Genomic DNA, 21,524 nt, shown 5'->3' with positions numbered 1-21,524 from the left:
TAAGTGCACTCTTCATTTGCAAGGGCGGTGCCACCATCCACGAACGGTGATTAAAATGGCCTGCATCATGACCATGGCCTACAAGATTCAGAGTGCCAAACCTCAGAGGCCATGTGATTACACTGACGAGCATCCCCAGGATGCTGTTTCTGTAGGCTTAGAGAAGTAGAGGCTATTGGCAGAAAATATGCACACGGTGATTTGATTCAGTTACACCACAGTTACTGCTACACATTTAGTGCAGTAGTACTAGCATATGATGCCTCGTTGCCTGCGTAGTGCAGCTTTCAACACTTGCGCGCATTCAAGGCTAGAACCACGAATTCTGCCTGTTTCGTTCTTGAAACTGAGTGCATTGCAACCCTACTTGCAGACTTAATTATGATATTTTCACCAAAGTAACCTACCACCAAGAATCCACTCACCAACTTGACACTGCACGAGAAATACAAGGTAATCATTGACCCACATTTTAAATGCAAGGCATTCCTTAGCGAACTTCGGTGACTTTGAGCGTATGTATGTATGTATGTATGTATGTATGTATGTATGTATGTATGTATGTATGTATGTATGTATCTATCTATCTATCTATCTATCTATCTATCTATCTATCTATCTATCTATCTATCTATCTATCTATCCATTCATCTATCTATCCGCTTATGACCTTTACCTCTCCTGAACGTTTCGATAATGGTATCGTTTGATATGTGGGGTGTAACGTCCCAAAACCACCATATGATTATGAGAGACGCAGTAGTGAAGGGCTGTGGAAATTTAGACCACCTGGGGTTCTTCAAGGTACACCTAAATCTGAGCACACGGGCCTACAACATTTCCGCCTCCATCGGGAATGCAGCCGTCGCAGCCGGGATTCGATCCCGCGACCTGCGGGTCAGCAGCCGAGTACCTTAGCCACTAGACCACCGCGGCGGGCCGATAATGATATCAATACCAAACTTGGTATGGCATAACATGACTGTATGAACAGCCTATTTGACTAGTCATAACATGAAAATAATGACATGTATGTCATGAATATCATAATTTACATTTTATGGTCCTGCAGCTCTCACAATGGTTTCGTTCACATGGCATGTTGCAAAACCGGTATGGCATGACATGATAGCATGGCGAACACAAGCATGGCGAACACAGACCCTAACATGAAACTCATGACATGCATGTCATTTAACAACATGACTACATGCCACGCTCATGATGCGCTCGCGGCCATTTCTCTAGCGTCACATGTACCAAATTCGGTATTACGGTACGTGAATGGATGACGAAGGTATGTGACTGATGCAAACATGACAATCATGAGATGCGTGTCATGCAACAACATGACTACATGCCACGCTCATGATGTGCTGGCGACCATTTCGTTAGCTTCACATATGCCAAATTTGGTATTCGTGACGTCACTGAATGACGAAGGTATGTGACTGGTGCAAACATGATAATCATGAGATGTGTGTCGTATAAGAACATTACTACATGCCACATACAAGGCGCCAATACATTTATACGTGACGCGGTGTGCGGGCCCGCCGGCATTTATTTCGTCGCGACACGTCGGCGTTGCCACACCAAGCGCCGGTCCTGCCAAATACTCGTAAGCGCATGCCGCGCTGCGTCGCTTTGACACACGCACGTTTCAGCACGCCCGGCGTCCCTCCTTCATGAAAAAGAGAGACGCAGTGTTGTCTGGGTAACGCATCGGCACGAAATGCAGCATGTAACATTTCACACCGGCTGCCGTCGGGCCTCGTCGACGGACGCTGGTCGTGCTGGTCGCACCTGTCGTCAGACTATAGAGTGCTCGGGTTTTGCTAACGTAGCATCGCTGTGCCCAGCCTGCGCGCGCGTCAACGCTACATTAGAGTATATTGAGCCCTTCATGATGTGCTCGCGGCTGTTTTGCTAGCTCCACATATACCAAATTTGGTGTTATGTGATGTCAATGAATGGCGAAATATATATGGCTGGTGCAAACATTATAATCCTGACACGTGTACCATGTAATAACATGACAACATACCATGCTCATAGCATGCTCACGACCGTTTCGCTAGCTCCACATATACTAAATTTGGTATCACGTGATGGGAATAGATTGCGAAAGTAAACCACATATCCAAACATAATAATCATGACACAGAAGACATGTACGGCATCATTTACCTCCACCTCGTAACATTGTGCTGATTTTAAAGTGACATATCAACATTTCTCAATCGTGCTTCGCATATCATCAATTCCCACTGTACGTGGGATCTGCCTATTTTCTTTAGTGATGCAGATATGATGATAAGTGACTATGCTAGTGTTGCAGGTTGTAGTTATCAAAATTAGTCGTGGGGATGGAGATGTGCCCCACAGCGTCAACAGGAGTGCATTCATGTTAAATAGTACTATACTGGCTAAGCACCCATAGTAATGTGAAAGTTCTAGACATTTGGTAAACATTACACTGCTTATATAAAGGTGCATTTAAGTTTCCCGCTATACCAATTCATAAGACAGAGGGACCAACAACATTTTTTTTTTGCTTTCTGTAAATATTAGCTTCTACATTGATAGCACAAAGCACATCAGAAGGTAGGCTCATGTCTAATGCAGTTTATAGTTATAATGGCATTTAAATGCATTGCATGTTCTGTAAGGAGCATGATAACTGCAACATACAACTAAGCAGGACACTAAGCAAGAGAAAAGGCTTTACGAGAACACTAGAGGTTTATAAGCCAAAGTTTAGTTTTGTATCTGAGCGCTGTCTCGGCTTTACAGATTTTAGGAAAAGATGTGAGAGAGATACATCTGCACCAATGTTTCTGTTTTCTTTCTCCACACAGTTTCTTTTGAATTAGATTATCATGAATCATTGATTGGTAATTTGGGCTCAGTTTGAAATGAAATAAAATCTGGGAACGCGTCATTTTCCACAAGGCATGGAAAAACCTTTGCAAGACTATATTACTGATGCGTATGACCCGTACGGTCTGCATGTGAGTCACTTTCATGTCATCACTGCAGACAGAATAGAGTACAAGCCAATGCATGGACTATGCTGTAAATTTCATGGCAGCTGAGAAACTGCATGAGTATGTTCTCAGAGCAGAATAAAAGCAGGCTTCTTTCAAACATCCACAGCTCAGCCCTTCTTGCATTCCATTGGTGCAGAGACTGAGGGAGCAGCTGGTGCCACATATAAAACTGATGATTCGAACCAACACAACTTTGTAATGGTAAACTTTGTAAAGCCAGGACGGATTTGTAAAATCTGGGACAGTTGGTATCTTTAATTGGCAGTGTTCTCATTAGGCTCAAAAAGTTTTGCATTGCATTTTCAGGTAACTCCGTGTAGACTCAGTTTATCTAAGTAGTAATCCCCCCGTAATCCCAATGCAATTTAGGTCAATCCAGAGGCGATCTCAAATCCAGCAAAACTAAAAGAAGGAACCACCAGGACAGCATTTCCACTCTATGAAAGCAAATTTTGCTTGCCTCACTTTTCCTTTTTTGATCGTAAACATAGAGGAATGCTGCCGTTTTATTCTTGATATATGGTAATCGAATATTCCAGTGCCTTTTATAAGGTTTTGAACCCATGAAAACTGGGTATGTGCTACATTTCAGAACACGTTAGATTAGCACAAACATGGCATGCTGCTACTGAAGACATAAAAGTAGGCTTGTGCGAATATTGGAATGGTTCTAATGTTCGAAGGAATAGTAGAGTATTTGAATTCACTTTGATTCCAATTTAAATTATTGAAAATTTTGCGAGTATTCGCAATGAATGAATAAATGTATATTAGTCTGCATGTAACCCCTTTTTCCCTGCAGTGTAGGAATGCACAGCCGTGAAAGCACCTGTCTGAGAAAAACCCGCTCTACCCCACTTCAAATTTAAATGGTTTCCGCAACACTTTTTGAGCATGGTCAGAAAATGCTGCCAATCGGTAGTCGAGAATACTGAGAACACGTGAGCCAAATATTATAGTGCAGCACGCTGCCTGCAATTCACAAAAAATTGCCAGAGTCAGCTGAATATTGCTCTGTTTTCTCAACAAATGACACCACAGGCTCAAAAATCACTCATCACAGCCGTTGTATCAGCTACTGGCTGATTTGAGCATGGCACACTCGGTCTTTACTGGGGCCGCCGCAAAAGGTCACGACTTGTCCATGCGTACATACATGATTGCACTGAAAAGGCGCATATTCGAAGGACCAAAAAAAAAAAAGACAGAGAGTGAAAGTGCTCGAGGTAATGAGGCACGCATGACGTATTTCCTTTCTCCGTGCCACCCTCCCTGCTTAGCTTCCAGCACTTCCATTGGCACGAGAGGAGAGAGAATGCAATCGCAGCGTGCAAAAAATCTTCACAGCTCCGCTCGTCTGGACAAATTATTGGATTCTAAAAATTTTTCTGGCAGTGTATTCATGAGGCAGTAAGCTTCTTCAGTGAATCCATTTCATGACTACTTGAAAAAGTACTGCAGGGCCCCTTTTAAACAACATATTGCCCCTAAATCGAACAATCATTTTTTAAGCTTAGAAGATTGCTATGCTGTTTACATGCTCTAAGTATAAATATTTTTTTTTAATGTTATGTACTTAACAGGTTAGCTCTTGCATCCTACCGAAAGTCAAATCCTGCTACTACTCAAAATTATTTCAACTTACTTTGAACAACAAAAAGAAAAGGTATCAAAAAGAGAAGGAGGAGGATACAACTTTATTAAAAGAGATTTCATGGGTTTCGAGATGGCCGCTTGTCTGCGGTGACCTCTTGTGCCCATGCAATGACTGCTTTCTGCATTTTTTCGTCGGGGGACCGTATTAAGGTCTCCCATGTCGTTTCGGAGGGAACTGGCAGAAGCTCTCTGGGTGGGGGAAGGTCGTCGCATTCCCAGAGGATGTGACTTTGGTTTGCTATGGCATTTTTGTCGCAATTTTTGCATGTTGAGTCAATCTCTCCACCTGTGAATATCGCTAAGCGGTGAGGAGTGGTTAGGCTGTTCGTTTGAATTCGATGGAGGATAGTGGCCTGCGCTCTCGTGAGGTTGCTGTGCGGTATGGGATATAATCTCCTGTCATCTTTATACATATTTGTAAGTTCGTTATAGGAGGTCACTGCCTCTCCTATCGGGGAGCCCGGTTCCAATGAAAGCGCGACCCGGTTTGCTAACCCTCGGGCCACTTTATGCGCTTCCTTGTTACCGGGGTTTCCCGAGTGAGCGGGGCCCAGACCAGATTGATTTTGATTCTATCATTCTGATTAAAGTTTCTCAGGACCTTGGCTGTATTTAGTCCCACACTTCCCCTTACAAAGCTGAGAATAGCGCTCTTAGAGTCGCTAAGGACAGTGTGGGTGGTTGGATGCATAATGGCCAGCGCTATGGCCATTTCTTCGGCCTCTTTGATCGATGCGGCTCTAGTGGAAGCCACATTTACGATTTTAAGTTCTCCGTCCACGGCACTCAGGGTGTATGTGTCCCTGGTTGGCGGCACCGACGAAGACGGCGGTTTGGTCTTGCTTGTGCTTTTCACTTAGCCTATCTGCTCTGGCTTTTCTCCTAGCGTCGTGTCTGCCTGCCAGGGTGTTTTTGGGTATTGGTTTGATCTGTAGGTAATGTCTGATCGCGGGAGGTAGTGGTGCTCTGCCTCCCGTGGTGTGTATGGGCTGAATTTTCAGTTTATGCAGGATATGTAGTCCCATCATCGTGTCTGAAAGCCGTGTTATTTGTGCTGTTTTGTGTGCTTCGATCAGCTCCTCTAGGGTGTTATGCATTCCTAGTAGGAGCTTCTCAATGCTGGTATAAACAGGTAAACATAGGCTCATTTATACGCCTGTCGAATTATAGCTTCAATTTTATCTTTGCTTGATTTCCTGAGATGATAATAGGGGAAAGAGTAGACTATGCGGCTGATTAGGAAGGCCTGAATGAGCCTACACAAGTCCATCTCCTTCATGCCTCTATGTTTGTTGGCCACTCTCCTGAGCAGTCCACTAATTTGTTTGGCAGAGTTCTGCAATTTTGTGAGGGCCATGGTATTTTGCGTGTTATGTTGAATGAGCATACCCAGCACTCTAATGGTCAGAACCGGAGGAACCGGGCCACTTTCCAACATAATTTTTATCGGTGCTTGTTTTTGGGCGTCCGTGCCTGGCGTCTTTTTGGCTTTACTTCTTATGATTAGGAGTTCGGATTTCGAGGGGGCATTTGTGTCTAACATACTCTTGCACAACGTTGGCTGCCTCCTGTAACGCACCATTTATCGCACCGTCCGAGCCACTGTTCGTCCAGATTGTAACATCGTCCGGGTATATGGCATGTTTGATATGTGGTATCCTGTTTAGCTGTTGTGGTAAGTTCATCATGGTGATGTTGAAGAGTATGGGCGAGAGGACGGTACCTTGCGGGGTTCCTCTTGTGCCTAGCGTAAACTTTTGACCGCGCACTTCACCCAGTTGGATGGTGGCCGTTCTTTCTCTGAGAAAGTCGGAAATGTAGGCAAACGTTCTTTCGCCTACGTTCAACTGGGATAAGCCATTTAAGATGGCCTGGTGCGCGACATTGTCAAAAGCTTTACTGACGTCCAGGCCCAGTATGGTCTGAGTGGCTCGTACTGGGCCTGGGTCAAGGATGTCTTGTTGCAGTTGAAGCATAATATCTTGTGTTGATAGACACTCTCTGAAGCCGATTAGGATGTCAGGTAGCAGATGCTCTTTTTCAATGTAATTGTTGAGTCGGATTAATATGATATGCTCCATGATTTTGCCTAAGCAGGAGGTGAGAGAAATCGGTCAAAGGTTTTCCAGTTCCAACTTCTTGCCCGGTTTCGGAATGAAAATGACGGTAGCATGTTTCCAGCTAGGCGGAACTTTTCCATCAGCCCAGTAAGTGTTGAATAGTTTAGTGATCTGGCTGATCGAGTGGCCATCTAAATTTCGGAGCATTTTGTTTGTTATTCTGTCTTCCCCCGCTGCGGCAGTGGTTTTAATCTGGTGGAGGACTGCTCTAACTTCAGCTTCGTCTATATCGCTATCTAAAGGTGGATTGATTTCTCCTTCATATTTAGCCGGAGTGGGCATGTCCGTGTTGGTGTTGAAGTATTTGCTTTGCAGTTCCCGTATTAGGTCATTCTCCTCTCCAGGATAGGAATGGATTAGTTTGTGCAGGTTCTTACTTGCGTTAGATTTCATTTGTGTGGGATCTATCAGATGTCTGAGTAGAAACCAGGAGTTTTTGTTAGCTAATTGGCCATTGAGCCGGTCACACATTTGGTGCTAGTGTTCTCGACTCAACGCTTGTGTATAATTCTCTACTTCTTTGTTGATTTGAGCTATCTTCTTTTGTAAGGTTCTGTTGTGTTTTTGTGACATCCATCTCTTCTGAATACTGTCCCTAGCCTCCCACAGGTGTATAAGCCGTGAGTCAGGGGCAGGGTGATCCTCCTCGATCTCGGCTTCAGTGGTGGCCCTGTTCACGTCTTGGATTAGAGTGGATGTCCATTCTTCCAAGTTTGTGAGTTCTGTGGGTTCTCTCTCATTTCTAATGTATCTGAAAGTGTCCCAATTAGTATGTTTCACTCTGAGTTTTCCTTTCTTTATTTTACTGAGTGGGAAAGTGGTGGCTATGATGTAATGATCGCTGCCTGCATTAGTTTCTGTGTTTTCCCATTTGGCGAATTCTATGTTTTTGATGAATGTTAGATCAGGTGATGTGTTTCGACAGATGCTGTTACCTACTCGGGTGGGGCGCTCGGGGTCTGTGAGGAGGGTTAAGCCCAGCTCTAGTGAGGTTGTCCATAGGCTGGTCCCCTTCTTGTCACAAGACTTATAGCCCCATGCCGGATGGTGAGCATTGAAGTCACCTACTATGATTAGAGGCGAGCTTCTGGCATGTTTCTGCGCCTTTACAATAAGCTTAGAGGCAACGATGCCTCTGTTCTTTGGTGGATGATATGCGTTTAGGATGTACAGAGTGGGGTAAGTTTTCTTCTTGGGGAGAATTTCTACAAAGTTCTAAGCTATATCCTCGATTGTGAGATCTATCGCATTAGCGGTGAGGTTTCTATGTATCATGAGTGCCGTGGAGGGATTAAAGCCTTCCGCCACTGTCGTGTTGAAGGTTGTGTAGCCAACAAGCTTGGCGTTTACACCAGTTTCCTGTAGCGCAATAACATCAGGTTTGAATGTAGAATGATGGATCCTATATTCGAGATCACGTCTTTTAGCTCGGAACACTCTGCAGTCCCATTGCCAGATCAAAATTTGGTCGCTGGCCATCATGAATGCTTAGGAGTTTCTGCACGTTGTCCGTGTATTCTGATTGGGCCTCCCCCTGGGAGTCGTTGATCTAAGCTAGTATTGTTGTTAGGTCCCTCGCCTCTAACTAGGAGTGGTAATTGTGCAACAGGGCTTTGGTGTTGTTGCTGCTGTTGTGCCAGTGCGCCTGTGTTAGCTACTTTGAGCTGATTAAGACCTACCAGCATGTTTTCGATCGCAGCTTCAATTTTGGTGAGGCGAGCCTCAATAGATGCCTGAAACTCAGCCTGTTTGGCTTCTAGCTGCTTGAAGCGCGCATTTATTGCAGTTTCTAGCTTGGCTATTCTGAGTGTCGAGTTTTTTACTTTTTCTCGTTTTTCTTCTGTGGCAATTTCTCGCACTGGGCTAGAAGCTCTGTGCTTTTCTCCTCTAATTCTGTCAGTTTCCATGTTAGTTACCTCACTGTGAGCGCATGCCATTTGTTCCTCAGCCGCGGGTGGGGTACAGGTCGAATTGGAATTGTTTTTCAGTTGCCTGATCTGTTCGTTGGCCCAAGCCAACTGTTGCTGTAAAGAGTTTACCAGCTCTGTCAGTTCTCTCACCTGATTGTCTTGAGGTCTGGCCGGTGGCTGCGTCCTTGATCTCGAACTGGATCTGGAATGGCCTACTCGAGTCCGGAATGTTGACCGGTTCCTGGTCTTGCCCCCTTGTTTGGTGTTGGATGCTGGCTGAGTAGTTGCCGCTTTGCTGGTTTGCCCTGGATCGTCGGTACTCCAAACTACGCTCTTTGGTGGGCCGTTGCTATAGGCGTTCTTGTTGTTGTGCATTGTTGGCATAGAAGCGGATGTTTTCTGACTGGGACTACAGCTCTTCTGCGCAGAGATAGAAGAATTTCTGTTCCTGCTCTTGCTTCTTTTTCGGGACCTTTATCTTGATCGACGGCCTGCTGATTTTGATCTTCCTCCCTCATTGGTGCTGGAGGACATCAATGTCTTCTTGCTGTTATTAGGTTAGACAGGTGTGAAGCGTAGCTTGCAGTTCCTGCTGCCAGTGGGATGTTCGCCAAGGCAGGCTACACACTGTGGTGTACATGTTGGCTGTTCTCCCAGTGACGGTGGGAAATGTTCTCCACCGCATCTTCGGCATTTTGGTATTCCAGGGCCGGGCAGCGGGCACACATCTGTGCGGTGCCCAAGCTTCCTGCAGTTGAAGCAGGCCTCAGGTCTTTCCCTGAAGGGATGCACTTCTAAGGTGAAACACCTGAAGTGGGTCGTGGCAGGAAGCTTGTGTCCGGCGAAGGTGATAACCAGGTGTTTTGATGAGCCCAGTCTCCTGGCATTTACTATGGGGATGTTAGGGTTTTCCTTCATGAGTTGTGCTTGAAGATCGTGGTCTGTTTCGTCCGTGTAGGCCTTGTAAACTACTCCACGGATGGAGTCGTCCGGCGCAGGTACGTAGGTGGCCACTGGCAAGTTCATATTGTACCTCTGACTTCTGAGCACTTCCAGTGAGCAGTAGGCTTCTGCCCTGATTCTGTCGGGTGTACTGACTGTAAGGGTATTTTTAATAGGGTGAATTCTTATTTGGTCTTCTTCTTCTGCTCGGGCCGGGTCGACTTTGGCAGTGTTTTGGATGGCTTCCATCAGCGTAGCGAGGCCAATGTTCGACAGGTTGATTGGGTGTCTGGGTCGAATTACAATTTTGTAATGTTCGCTTGGCAGCCTCGGCATGGGCCTCCGGCGTGGAAGCTGCGGCGGGCGCGCTGCTTGCACGACGAGTGCCGGGGTACTGGCGTGTTCAGGCATTGCCTTTGAAGGCTTGGGCGCAGCCGTTCTGTACTTGTGCTGCAGATCTAGGGGGTCTAAGCCACCCTGCGTCGTTTTTGGTGTGACCCAGGTGCCGTCTTCGAGCTCTGCTGGGTCTAGTTCCTCGCCTTCTACAGCGTACTGCATAATCTTCCAAACGTGGCGTCTGCCACTTTGCGCTGCCTGACGGCTGGTCGCGGGTGAGCGTAAATGATTCAAAAAGGCTCCCCACTGGCACTTGTGGTTTCCGAAGTGAGTTTCGGTCCATAACTCATCGTCACAGGGCTCAGGGCGTCCCTCAGAGTTGCTGCGAGCTACCGCTGATCCACCTCATCACCGCAACGCCGCCTGGGTCGATGCTAGGGTAAGCGTCGTGCCCACTTGCAGCCGGTTTACTTTCGGTGAATTTTCGGAAGTGAAGACGTCCACGCCCGAAATATTGATGTCGTTGAGTTCCTCTTCACCTTAGGAAGACGATAAGCACATTTCTGGTCGTTGCACCTGAAGAATTCGCACAAAGACACCCAAAACGCAGGAGCTCAATGTGAGCGCGTCCTCACTCGTGAGCGCCTCCCCTTACCCTCAAAAAGAGAAGCCCCATTTCAATTTTAAAAATATAGCAGCTTAGTTAAGTCATGATAAATATGCCCATTTTTTTATATGTCATATATACTAATCGAATTCAATTCAAGATTATTCAACCAAAATCACTATTCACTTCCCCCCTAAAATTCACTATTTGCCCAAGCCTACACAAAAAAAAACAGATACTGAATACATGAAGCCTCTGGGCAAACAAACTGTGCAGCATAGCTGAATTGGCTTAGTTCATCTTGTTATTTGGTGCCATGAGTAAAGGAGAGGCACGAGGTTGAATGCGGAAGCGCTGCGACAGTGTGAGAGAAGAAAAAGAGACAGCCCAGAGCACGCGCATCAGCCACATAGACGCAACAGATTAGTTGCAGAAAGGCTGGTGGCACGCAATCCGGGACAGGAGGAAAAATCGCGGAGCTTGAGCTGGCACTGCGTGTTGGGATGTCGAGCTGCGAAAACTTGGGAAACGAGCGTCGCTACCACGACGGAAGCAGTATAGCCGCCCGGTTCTGAGGATGGTGGCGTGAGAGGCTCGTGGTGTGGCCGTCGACCTTGAACGTTCCGAGTAAGGCTACCCAGACTTGCCGCATCCTGCCCAGCCGTTCCTGGTCGACTTGCTGCTCTCCCACATCGCGGCAGGACGGCAACAGCCCACACCAGTCAGCAGAGCGGACTTGCCATTAAGAGAGTCCATGACAAAACTAACCCTAGCCTAGCCAGGCTGAAGAAGACGAAGAAGTCCGGGATGCCGGCGATGACAGAGCAGCTCGTACAGCGGGACCAACGGACGGAGACAGTAGGAGGTTGAAGAGCAAGTCAACGACATACGTGACAAACCTCGACACGGCTTCGCAGAGAAGCGGACGTGAACCGTAAGATTGTTCGATGGTTGAGACGCCATATTAGATTAGGAGCAGTGGCTAGGGCTAAGAACGGATTTAGAGTGGTTTGCAGACTATTTTGCTAGTACTGTTATTGGGTTAATTTTGTGGCCGTGAGTGTTGGTTTCGTATACCCTTTCGATTGCCTCTTATCATTTAGGTTACAAAGTGTATACTGTGTCTGCCACGCCCGTCTTCCGACTCTCTCAATTCCATCCGATGCAAGCGCTCCCGAGATAAATATGTGACATTTGGGAAGGCCCGGCAATGGGTTACTTATGCTTTAATACTTTTGGTTTCAAGAATCTGCTTGTAAAGTACCTAACGAAATTTTTTGTTCTTTTTGTTCATGTCAGAGAATGTGCTAGCAGATGAACAAAGAAGTGGGGTAAAAAATTCAGAACGACATGCTTGATTGATTGATATGTCGGGTTTAACGTCCCAAAACCACCATATGATTATGAGAGACGCCGTAGTGGAGGGCTCCGGAAATTTCGACCACCTGGGGTTGAATGACATGCTTTAACGCATCTAAAATTCCATTAATTCTTAGACATTGCATCTACGATTCCTGTGGCAAGGTGATGAAGGTGTTCAAATGATGTAATATGTAAACATTTGTATTGCCTAAATTAGTAGGCAGCTACACTAAATAGGTTCAAACTGTTATTTAAGTAGGTAGGTTCAAATTTACGTACTTGGCGTAACCTATAAAGCGAACGCGAAGCGAAGTGGGTGATGAAAGTGCGTTTCACAAGAACCGCACTTTTAAACAGAACAACAGAGCTGTAAATAATGTGATGTGCACTTACTGACTGCATCAAAAAACTTCGTATAGCTGTCAAACGTGATGAGGGGTATCGGTAGCAGCCTCAAAAACAGTTTCAGGACCCCGGCCACCACATGGACATCTTCATATGTAGATGCACTCAATGGTGCACTTTCCCCATCTGAAGCAAAGAAAAAAAAAAGGTACTGGTAACCGAGCTCACATGAAAAAAAGGTATACGCACAGACACAATTACATAACATAGTAAGCATCAGAAAAAGTGTTTTCACATGAAAAGAAATGCTCACCTTTCTCAAATGACATCCTCAACGCTTCTATTTCATCGCTAAACCCAGATACACGATAAATGCCTTCAGTATCTAAGCCTGCGAGAAAAAGAAGAAAGTTTTCAAAAACTGACTTTGCGCTAGGCAAATTAAAACGCTCATAAAGCCCCCGTTGTTATTTCCTCTGCCAAATTTTAATTTTAGTGAAAGGCTTACATGTGATTTAATAACAAAAGGCAAAATAAAATAGCACTTGATAAATGTCACAGGTAATAAATGTAAAGTAGCAGGGTAAAAAGACCACTGTGAAAGAGACGCTACACACACACAGCACTCGTGTGCATTCTCTCTCTTGTGATCATCTACGTATATGTGCTGTTACTTCACATTTAACACTGAACCAACTAACACACAAATAACTGTTAATGAATAATGTCACAGCTCGACACAAAAACTGCTGTATCCCGTGGGCACAAATTGCTCCAAGAGTCACTTTAGGGCACTCTATAGTACACAAGACTTTCGTTACTTCAATGCTGGCTAAATCAATACTTGAGTCAATTCCATCGAAACAAAATACCCTATCTGAATCCCACGTATATCTGCAGACCAAAACATTACCAATTTCGATCCTGAAATTAACCATCACAAGATTATTCATACTTGATTTACTAGGCACTTGCTTGACTCTGAATCATGGCCCCAACAGTTTCAGTATCTGTCCAAGAAGCATTAGTCAATTATTAATGCTTTGGAGACATGACATGTCCTAGAAAAAAATGAGGAAGCTTACACCAAGTCAAGCAAAGTTCGAAACATGAAAACTGGACGATTCTGAAGTATAATATGATTGCTTCGAGGTCGTTGCTAAGGGATTCTAGGTTGCTTCTAGGTTGTTTAAAAGAGGTTTGAGCTGAACCACTGTCACCGACGCGACATGGGCGTCCAAAATCCTGAGACAAGAACATGCACTGAAACCAAGCGTTTGCACAGATCTATGGGCGTGTCGTCATTGGTGTAAGGCTTTCCATCTCTTCGGCGTAATCTCACAGCCCCCGTTGCCTTTTGCGTTCCGCATGCCTCATTCCATAACTCAGGTGCTATGCTGAGGAGGCTAGCAAGGCTTTTTGCAGTAGATGAATTCGCATTAAGTAATGGTCCTAACATTTCAATGTCCGTATTATGATTTCCTTTCATTTTTGGACTCAGTAATAAATGCAGATGCTTTGAGCCTGACACATAAAAAAACTCCATCAAACAGTTGTCAATAAATTGTTTGAGATTGCATAGGGTGTATTTTGTTTCCACTTTTTGTTTCATTAGCAGCCTGTCCCGATGCATCATGGGTGGGCTTGCACTTGGCTCGCACAACTCAAAAGTTTGCACAACTCCAAATAATCAGACTCCTAAGCATCAACAGCTCTTATCAGGCAGCCAATGCCTGTTTTATTAATTTCAATGCCAGTGAAAGCGCATGCTCCTCAATGGAAGCCGTCAGTCCACCTTAGTTCAGGAAATGGTTATGATGCGTCGCCAAATGTAGGGCAGGGCTGGTTGCGTCACACAAGCGTCGGAGCAATTTTCCATGGAGATGCGATAGCCGTGTTCCCGTCTCCAATATCATACGTCTGTCAAATATGTTCCTTCATGCTCTTTCTTTGTGGCTCGAGGCAATGCTGCTGCCACCTCACAGCGATCTTGAAGTCAGTGCATGCAGCAAGGTCACAGTGATGCTTTCCCACTGGTTACCAGCATGGCGCCCCAAACGGTGACAGCCTATCTCAAAACGCCGTATCTTTTACAGAGCCGGCGTGACTGCCAACATTAAGAACACAAGGCATGCAAGACGCAGTGCCACAGATCTGTACACAACTGAACAAAAATTACTTCATATGAGTTCCGTCGTGAGGCAGCACATGATTGTTTCTCTCCCTTATGACCGGACCGCAAAGCACATGCAAAGGTTAGGTGATGGGTGAGAGCAGTAAAGGGCTAGATGAAAGGGTGGTGAACGCTAAATTGGTGGCATCTGGCATGCATTAAAGAAATAGAGGAGGCCCTGAAGCAGCACTTGCACACGGCAGCCTAAAAAATCACTAGATATAATTCGCAATAATCTCGCTATATAATTTGTTGCTTTATTGATATGAACAATTTTCAGTTCCTGTTTGTGGGCACCAAGTTGGGCAGGTACGTAGCAGCGTAGCTGACTTACTCACTTGATCCCAAAGCTTTGCACGCGTCATGCTGAGTATCATCAGCTCGCGCACACGTGTCCCGCAACCACCTGCAAAACCAACGCGCTGCTAGCTGCAGCAGCCGTGATGCATCACCGATATGTACGTGGCAAAAGTCCGGAGGCCACTCGCCTGACTACAGATCTGGTGTGATGTCACTAGAACTTTCGTTGCCCTTCCTATAGAGCTACATTAATGTTGGATGTGCTCCCGATGGGCCTCGATTAGAAGAATGAGCATTTAGGTACACTTGGCAAGTGAGTTGAAATATATTTTTAAATTCACACGGTGCTAGCTATAGCTTTGAAATTTGATGGCACCACCCCGTTAAAAGCAAACTCCGGCGATTTTTCAATCATAATGGTGCTTTTATGTTTCTGAGATACTCATGTCATGTGTCCGATAGCTGAAATGCTCCACCAATTCGAAAATAATTTTTAAAGAGCAAAAAACGGTAACACCGCCACGAAAACCCAACTGAGTGCGCCTCTTCATGTGACTCAATTGTTTGCCCGGACCTGCCTGACTGCGCATAATGCCCGCTAGATGGCACTACTTGTCCAGGCCTTCCGCCGGCATCGGCTAGAATACTGTTAAGGTGAATGTATGGCGAATTATTAGTGGCTCATAACGCAACACCACTTGCCACCTATCGCACACACACCAACATGGAAAAGGAATCGTACGCTCAACCAAGGAAGTGCCGGCCAAACGCACAAAATCCGTAACAGACAAGCAGACGCTGCAATGGCACATCAGATTTGTCACTTCCGCCAGGTGAAACTCAATGTCAGACACACAATGTTGCAATTAATTCTAGCAAGCAAAGTGAGTATTTCAAGGCAAGCCATAAAATTCATTTGAAAAGAATCTGCGAAACTCTCAAGCTTGCAGTTTAGCATGAATGGCGCAAACGTGTAAATGATCGTACCCAGACAATTTTGAAGTGATCTACTGACTTCGAAAAATCGCTGGAGTAGGCCTTTAAAAGCATTGGCTTGCGCACAGTTGACACTAACAGCACGTTGCTCAACAACCAAGAAGTAACAACTGTGACAATGGTTAAATTACATTCATCCTGTTGATACACGCGTGTTCTTTTCTAGCATCCTTATTGGTTTGTTTAAGAAGCACGCTTCCAGTGTCGAGCTGGGACAGCTGTTCATCAGCATTCGTCCTGTGCGCTTTCTTTTTATGCGTCCTTTGTCCTTGAGAGACGCGTCGCATGTATGGGGTTGTTTACCCTTCTTCGTGTGACATTCTGATTTCTTGCTATCACATTCACTGCTTCACCCTCGCCTCGAAACTTTTAGATGCGGAAGCATCTTATACTCGCGCCTTGTAGTGCGCCGTCCGCACCGCTTCTCGAACATTCGACAGCTGACGCGCGCGCATGCGCCGTCGCGCCGTCGCCCACTCTTCCACCATCTGTGCATCCCTTCCTCCTCTACACACCGCGCGCGCTTCACTCCTCCACCATCTGTGCACCCTTCCTCCTCTACACACCGCGTTCGACATCTACAATTCTCCTGATTCTCCAGTGGACGCGCATGTGGCGTCGCGCTTCGAGAACATTCAACAGCTGACAGTGCATGCGCCGTCGTGCTGTATATATACTCAAGGTCGGCGCTCGCTCGCTCAGTTGCCGCTCGTCGGTTGGTTTGTACGGCGCGTCGACGTCCAAGGTCACGGTGAAATGAATTCCAACGAATCCACAAACACAATGATCGACGTCCCTTCGACCAGCGCCGCCCTTTCGCATACGTGTGTATGTGTTCACTCATTTAACACCCCCTCCTACAACCACAAAAAACCAATTTAGCCATCGACCCAAGTAAGTCGCACTTTAACACCCCGTTAACCAATTATATGCTCCGCATCCTCCTCAGTGTTCCCCCGAGGGAAGCTGCGGGCAATTTTTTTTTTCACAAGCATTTTCGCAGAATAGGTCCACGTGCACCCACGCCGCATTACTGCTTTGGAAATGGGAAACTTCACACACCGATCTACCACATTTAAGGAGGTCGGGATGTCGAATGAGAGTGCACTGCTGATGAAATTGACTGATATACGGTGTTTATTGGTGCAAGGGCCATGTGATGGCCAAAGAGTGCCAGTACACGAAACAAAAGATGTGGAAAATGGGTATGATGACGGCCTGTATTGTGACCTAAAATTCCTCCCACTAAAGGTGGATAAAACATAAAGTTGTTAAAATCATAAGAGTGACATGAAATGTCTAGTGTTAAAATTATCAACTAATGGTTCCGATAATAAAAATATAGGGATAGGATAGAGCACGAATGTCTCTGAAAAGCCCTACTTTACAAGGGCCACGAGACAGGTGCTTTGTAGTGTATCTACCACAGCAGTGACCTCTCTTCAGAGGTCGAGTTGCAGAATACCAGGATAGATGACGTGAAAGTTACGAACATCGATTAAAAACGCGAGCAATGACTGATGTTTGAAGAAAGGATCCCTACCGATGAACATTGATGGATGAATGGTATTTGTTCTCCGTAGGGTAATGGGAAGTGCTTTTTCTTAAAGCCTGTAATTCCTTGCATTGTATTAAAATGCGGATAATGGTGAGTGGCTCGCCACATTTCTCGCACATGGATGGATCACCACTGGACAGAAGATATGAATGTGTACTGTGTGTATGCTCTAATTTTGACCTTTTAAGTTTAACCTGTGTATGGCGCGACTTCGATACTGGCAGCCAATTACCAAGATGTGGCTTGATTACATGTAGTTCATTTTCTGTTAGGCTATCCCATGTGCTTTGCCAATAAGCTCTGAGCTGTCATTTGAGGAAAGGTTTCAGGTCAAGTGCAGGGATGGCTATGGATGTAGTGGCAGTGTGTTTGTCGACAGATCCGACAAGCTGGTCTGCCAACACATTGCCTTGAATCTCGCAGTGCCCTGGCACCCAGCACACTATGATGTGTTGTTTGAGTGTGTAGACTGAGCATAATAGTGAGTAAAGTGAGGCAAAGACGGAGTTTTTGAGTTTTTTATGAGTTTTCAGAGCTTCTACTACACTTAACCACATTACTGCTTTGGAAATGGGGAGTTTGACACACCGATCTACCACATTTAAGAGGTCACGATGTAGATATGGGAGTGCACTGCTCGTGAAATTCAAGGACTATCGAGGATAGCAAAAAATCCCAGGACTTTCAAGGGTCTTGAAAATGCATTTTTCAAATTGAAGGGTTTTAAAGGATTTCAAGAACCTATACGAGCCCTGATCAGAGAATGTACCGACCCACGCCTTAAGAAGCTTCGCCCCTGAATACCTAGGAGGTGACATGATGAATTTTACTTCAAGGCCATTAATAACAATGCAGTCAGTCCATTAAACTCAAGGCAACCACACGATGACTGCTTAGATGCAATTAAAAGTCTGCTCATATGAAAACTTGACAATTACTAGCTCATCGTCTTCACTAGCTTATACTGCTGTTAAACCTGGATATAACAAAATTGACACATTCCTGAAAAAAATTCATTTTAAAGAGCATTTTGTTGTATGCATATTCGGTACGAAAATTCAAAAAATATGCGCAAAAGTTAGGCAAAAGGGGAACTCAAGACAGAGCTCACTCAAAGCACTTACTCAGCGGTAAAAAAAATTGTTATTATTTTTTACAGCAAGTATATGGACATTCTAGACGGTTTTTGCCGTCGCCACCACGTTCTGTAACAAGTACATATTGATAGCACATTGCAATTTTTACAAGCAGGTAAAAGCGCGCAAGCCCTGCTGAAGAAAAACTCAAGTGAGCCGGCCCATCTCTATCGCCTGGAGGGCGCGCTTACGATAACGTTCTCTGGTGTGTTAGAACCGCCGCTGAATGCTCAAACAGAAGGCGCAGTCACGATCGCTGGTGCACGTGCTATCTCAGCAAGCATCGGTGCGCTTTCAAAGTAAAGAGACTGTGAGGAAACAGCACTTCTCCCTGGAGCAGCCGTATTTGCTTACACCAGCATTTTGTCGAAGTTCCGTAATATCGGAGCCAAAAGAATTGGCTGCCAGCCTTACTTCGAATAACATTACAACTTGTTGGCATCGCATTCATTGCAGCGCATTCAACACGCCGTCATGTTGCCAGAGTTATTATCGGCTTATTGCAAGAACTATGGACCCGTGAACTTGCGGCGCGAGATGGCAAAGCACATGATGATTCGACCACCGATGATCTGTCATTGTCACGATGGTCTCGGAAAGTTTCCATCAGCGCCTAATCTGACATCTCCTCGGTAGTGACGACACGATTGTCTGCATTAAAAAAAAAAAGAAAAAACAACAAAGCTTAACGTCGTAAGGGGCCACTCCATGTCCACACAGTGAACCCATGCACAAGTGCGAGGCAATGAAGAGAGAACGACACGCATACTGCGAAAAACTATTTAGTAAAGTACTGTCCATATGCAGTGCAACCCTTCATATGTGACGTTACTAACTAAAAGTGCAATGCAAAGTGGAATCCCCTGCGTCAACGAAAGTGCAGTTCACTGGAAGTGCAGTGTAGAGACTTCCGCACTGATTGATGAGTGGCACTGCCAACTCAAAGGTAGTTTGCTTTTTATATTTTTTTGTTTTTTCTAAGGGGGGGGGGGGGCACAACTTCGCATGAGCCCGTCAATGCTGGCTCGAGGGCACACCTGTGCGCAATAACGAGTGCTCCCTCTTGCCTGGGAATCACCGGGGTCACGAGCGCGCCGCGCATGCCGGCGTCAAAGCACGAAGTGGCGGTGGGGCAGCCGCGGTAGATGCATGCTCTAGCCAAAATGACAATATCCAGGGCGAAATTGCTAGACTGTTTCTGGCGGAAATTCGTTATATCAAGGATGTCTCCTGCCGTTACTTTGCTACACAGAGGTCACAAATACACGTGCTTTCATGAAGTAACGGCAGGAAATATAAAAGCTTCATAATATTGATACAAGTCATCATTAACATCAATGAATGCACCATAAAGGCGACGAAGATGACGATTGAACAAAAGCTCGTGCCGTTGTTACCACTCTGCCATCTTGGTTCAAGGATACTGTGTACTCCGTGTACAATTTGTAAATATATTTCTACCCTCTGCCTACTCTCACCCCGTGACATTTTGGTGGAGGTGCGGGGTAATCTTTCATGACGCGAATTTTGTCGGGATCGGGTTGCACGCCTTTAGCACTGACAAGATGGCCTAGCACAGTGATTGTTTGGCGGCCGAAACGGCATTTGGAGGAGTTGAGCTGTAGGCCTGCCCTTCCAAAAACTTCCAGAACAGCTGACAGATGGCTAAGGTGACTTTCGAATGACGACGAGAATACAATGACGATCGAGATAACAGAGGCACATTGACCATTTGTAACCCTGTAGCAGGGAGTCCATAATTCTCTCAAATGTAGCGGGAGCATTGCATAAGCCAAAGAGCATTACCTTAAACTGGAAAAGTCCATCCAGTGTAACAAAGTCTTTCCACCGTTTAAATCGTCGACGGAAATCTGCCAGTATCCTGAACGCAGGTCGATAGAAGAGAAGTAGGCAGACCCGTGCAGGCAGTTGAGGGCATCGTCAATCAGTGGCAGCGGGTAAATGTCCTTGTGCGTGACTTTGCTTAAGTGACGGTAGTCGACGCAGAAGCGCCAGCTGCCATCCTCCTTTTTAACTAGAACGACTGGTGAAACCAATGAACTGCAAGATAGTTCAATGACGCTTTTTGTGAGCATTTTATGAACTTCACGTTGGATGACTTGTCGCTCTGCATGTGACTCGCGATAAGGACGTCGTCGGATTGGGCTGGCGTCTCCAGTGTTGATCCTGTGAGTAACAACTGACGTCTGACCTAAAGAGCTGTCGCCAAAGTCGAGGATGTCCCTGAAGGATGCCAACATATGCCGGAGATCGGCTGCCTGTGCTGGAGCGAGGTCTGGCGCGATCATCTTGTCAAAGTCGGCATCAGTGGAGCTCTATGAAGAGGATGCAGCACCGGGCAAAGGAGCGTCTGCAATGAATGCAGAAACAGAATATTCACTGATGGAAGAGACGTTGGCTAGAGTCATGCCATCTGGAACAACTTGAATGCACCAGCTGAAGTTCAGTATCGGTAGCGACGCCACATTATTCGTAATAGTCAACAGAGTATGAGGAAGGGCAACATTTCTGTCTAATAACACGTCCGAAATCGGTGCCAGTACATAATCACCGTTGGGTACCGGAGTATGTCTCCGCATTTCATCGTGATTGGGATGCCACTTTGCCTTACGTGACGATTGCCTACAACTCGTCACGACAAGACACTGCTGGCTTTTCTCCCTTCTATCCCGTGTACGGCTGTCACCCCAGTTTGCTTTTTGACACTATTCTGCCGTCGCATACTGACACTCCTACCGAGTACGCTCGCGATGCAACTACTCTGGCTTGAGCGGCCTGCCAGATTGCCCGGAATCGCCTTTCTGCCTCGCAGCTCTCTCAAAAAATCGCTACGACAGCCGTCACAGAGCTGTCTCTTACTCCCCAGGATCGTTGGTCTTGCTCTGGACTGCCTCCCGTCACGTTAGCCTGTCCTCGAAGTACATCGCTCGCTACAACGGGCCTTACAAAGTCTTGCGCCAACTGACTGAGGTCACCTATGCGATCGCCCCCTTGGACACTCCATCCTCA

At 45.9% G+C, this 21,524-nt stretch overlaps 1 protein-coding gene across 6 annotated transcripts in view; it reads right to left on the bottom strand.

The window, feature by feature from the left end:
• Positions 1-21,524, bottom strand: part of LOC119172283 (N-chimaerin) — a 59,907-nt gene that overhangs the window by 14,236 nt on the left and 24,147 nt on the right. For 5 of the 6 annotated variants that reach the window (XM_075893516.1, XM_075893517.1, XM_075893518.1 and 2 more), the window contains 2 exons: positions 12,645-12,722; positions 12,380-12,517 (listed from right to left, as the gene is read on the bottom strand). The exons of the other annotated variant lie outside the window; for it this stretch is intronic. In XM_075893516.1, coding sequence (XP_075749631.1) covers positions 12,380-12,517; positions 12,645-12,722 — 216 coding nt within the window. The remainder of the gene's footprint in view (positions 1-12,379; positions 12,518-12,644; positions 12,723-21,524) is intronic. 6 annotated transcript variants of the gene reach the window in all.

The sequence above is a fragment of the Rhipicephalus microplus genome, chromosome 4 (assembly GCF_043290135.1).
Source record: "Rhipicephalus microplus isolate Deutch F79 chromosome 4, USDA_Rmic, whole genome shotgun sequence".
In the NCBI taxonomy this organism is placed as follows: Eukaryota; Metazoa; Arthropoda; class Arachnida; order Ixodida; family Ixodidae; genus Rhipicephalus; species Rhipicephalus microplus.
The sequence above is the reverse complement of the archived record's forward strand: the minus strand, read 5'-3'. Positions and strand labels throughout refer to the sequence as shown.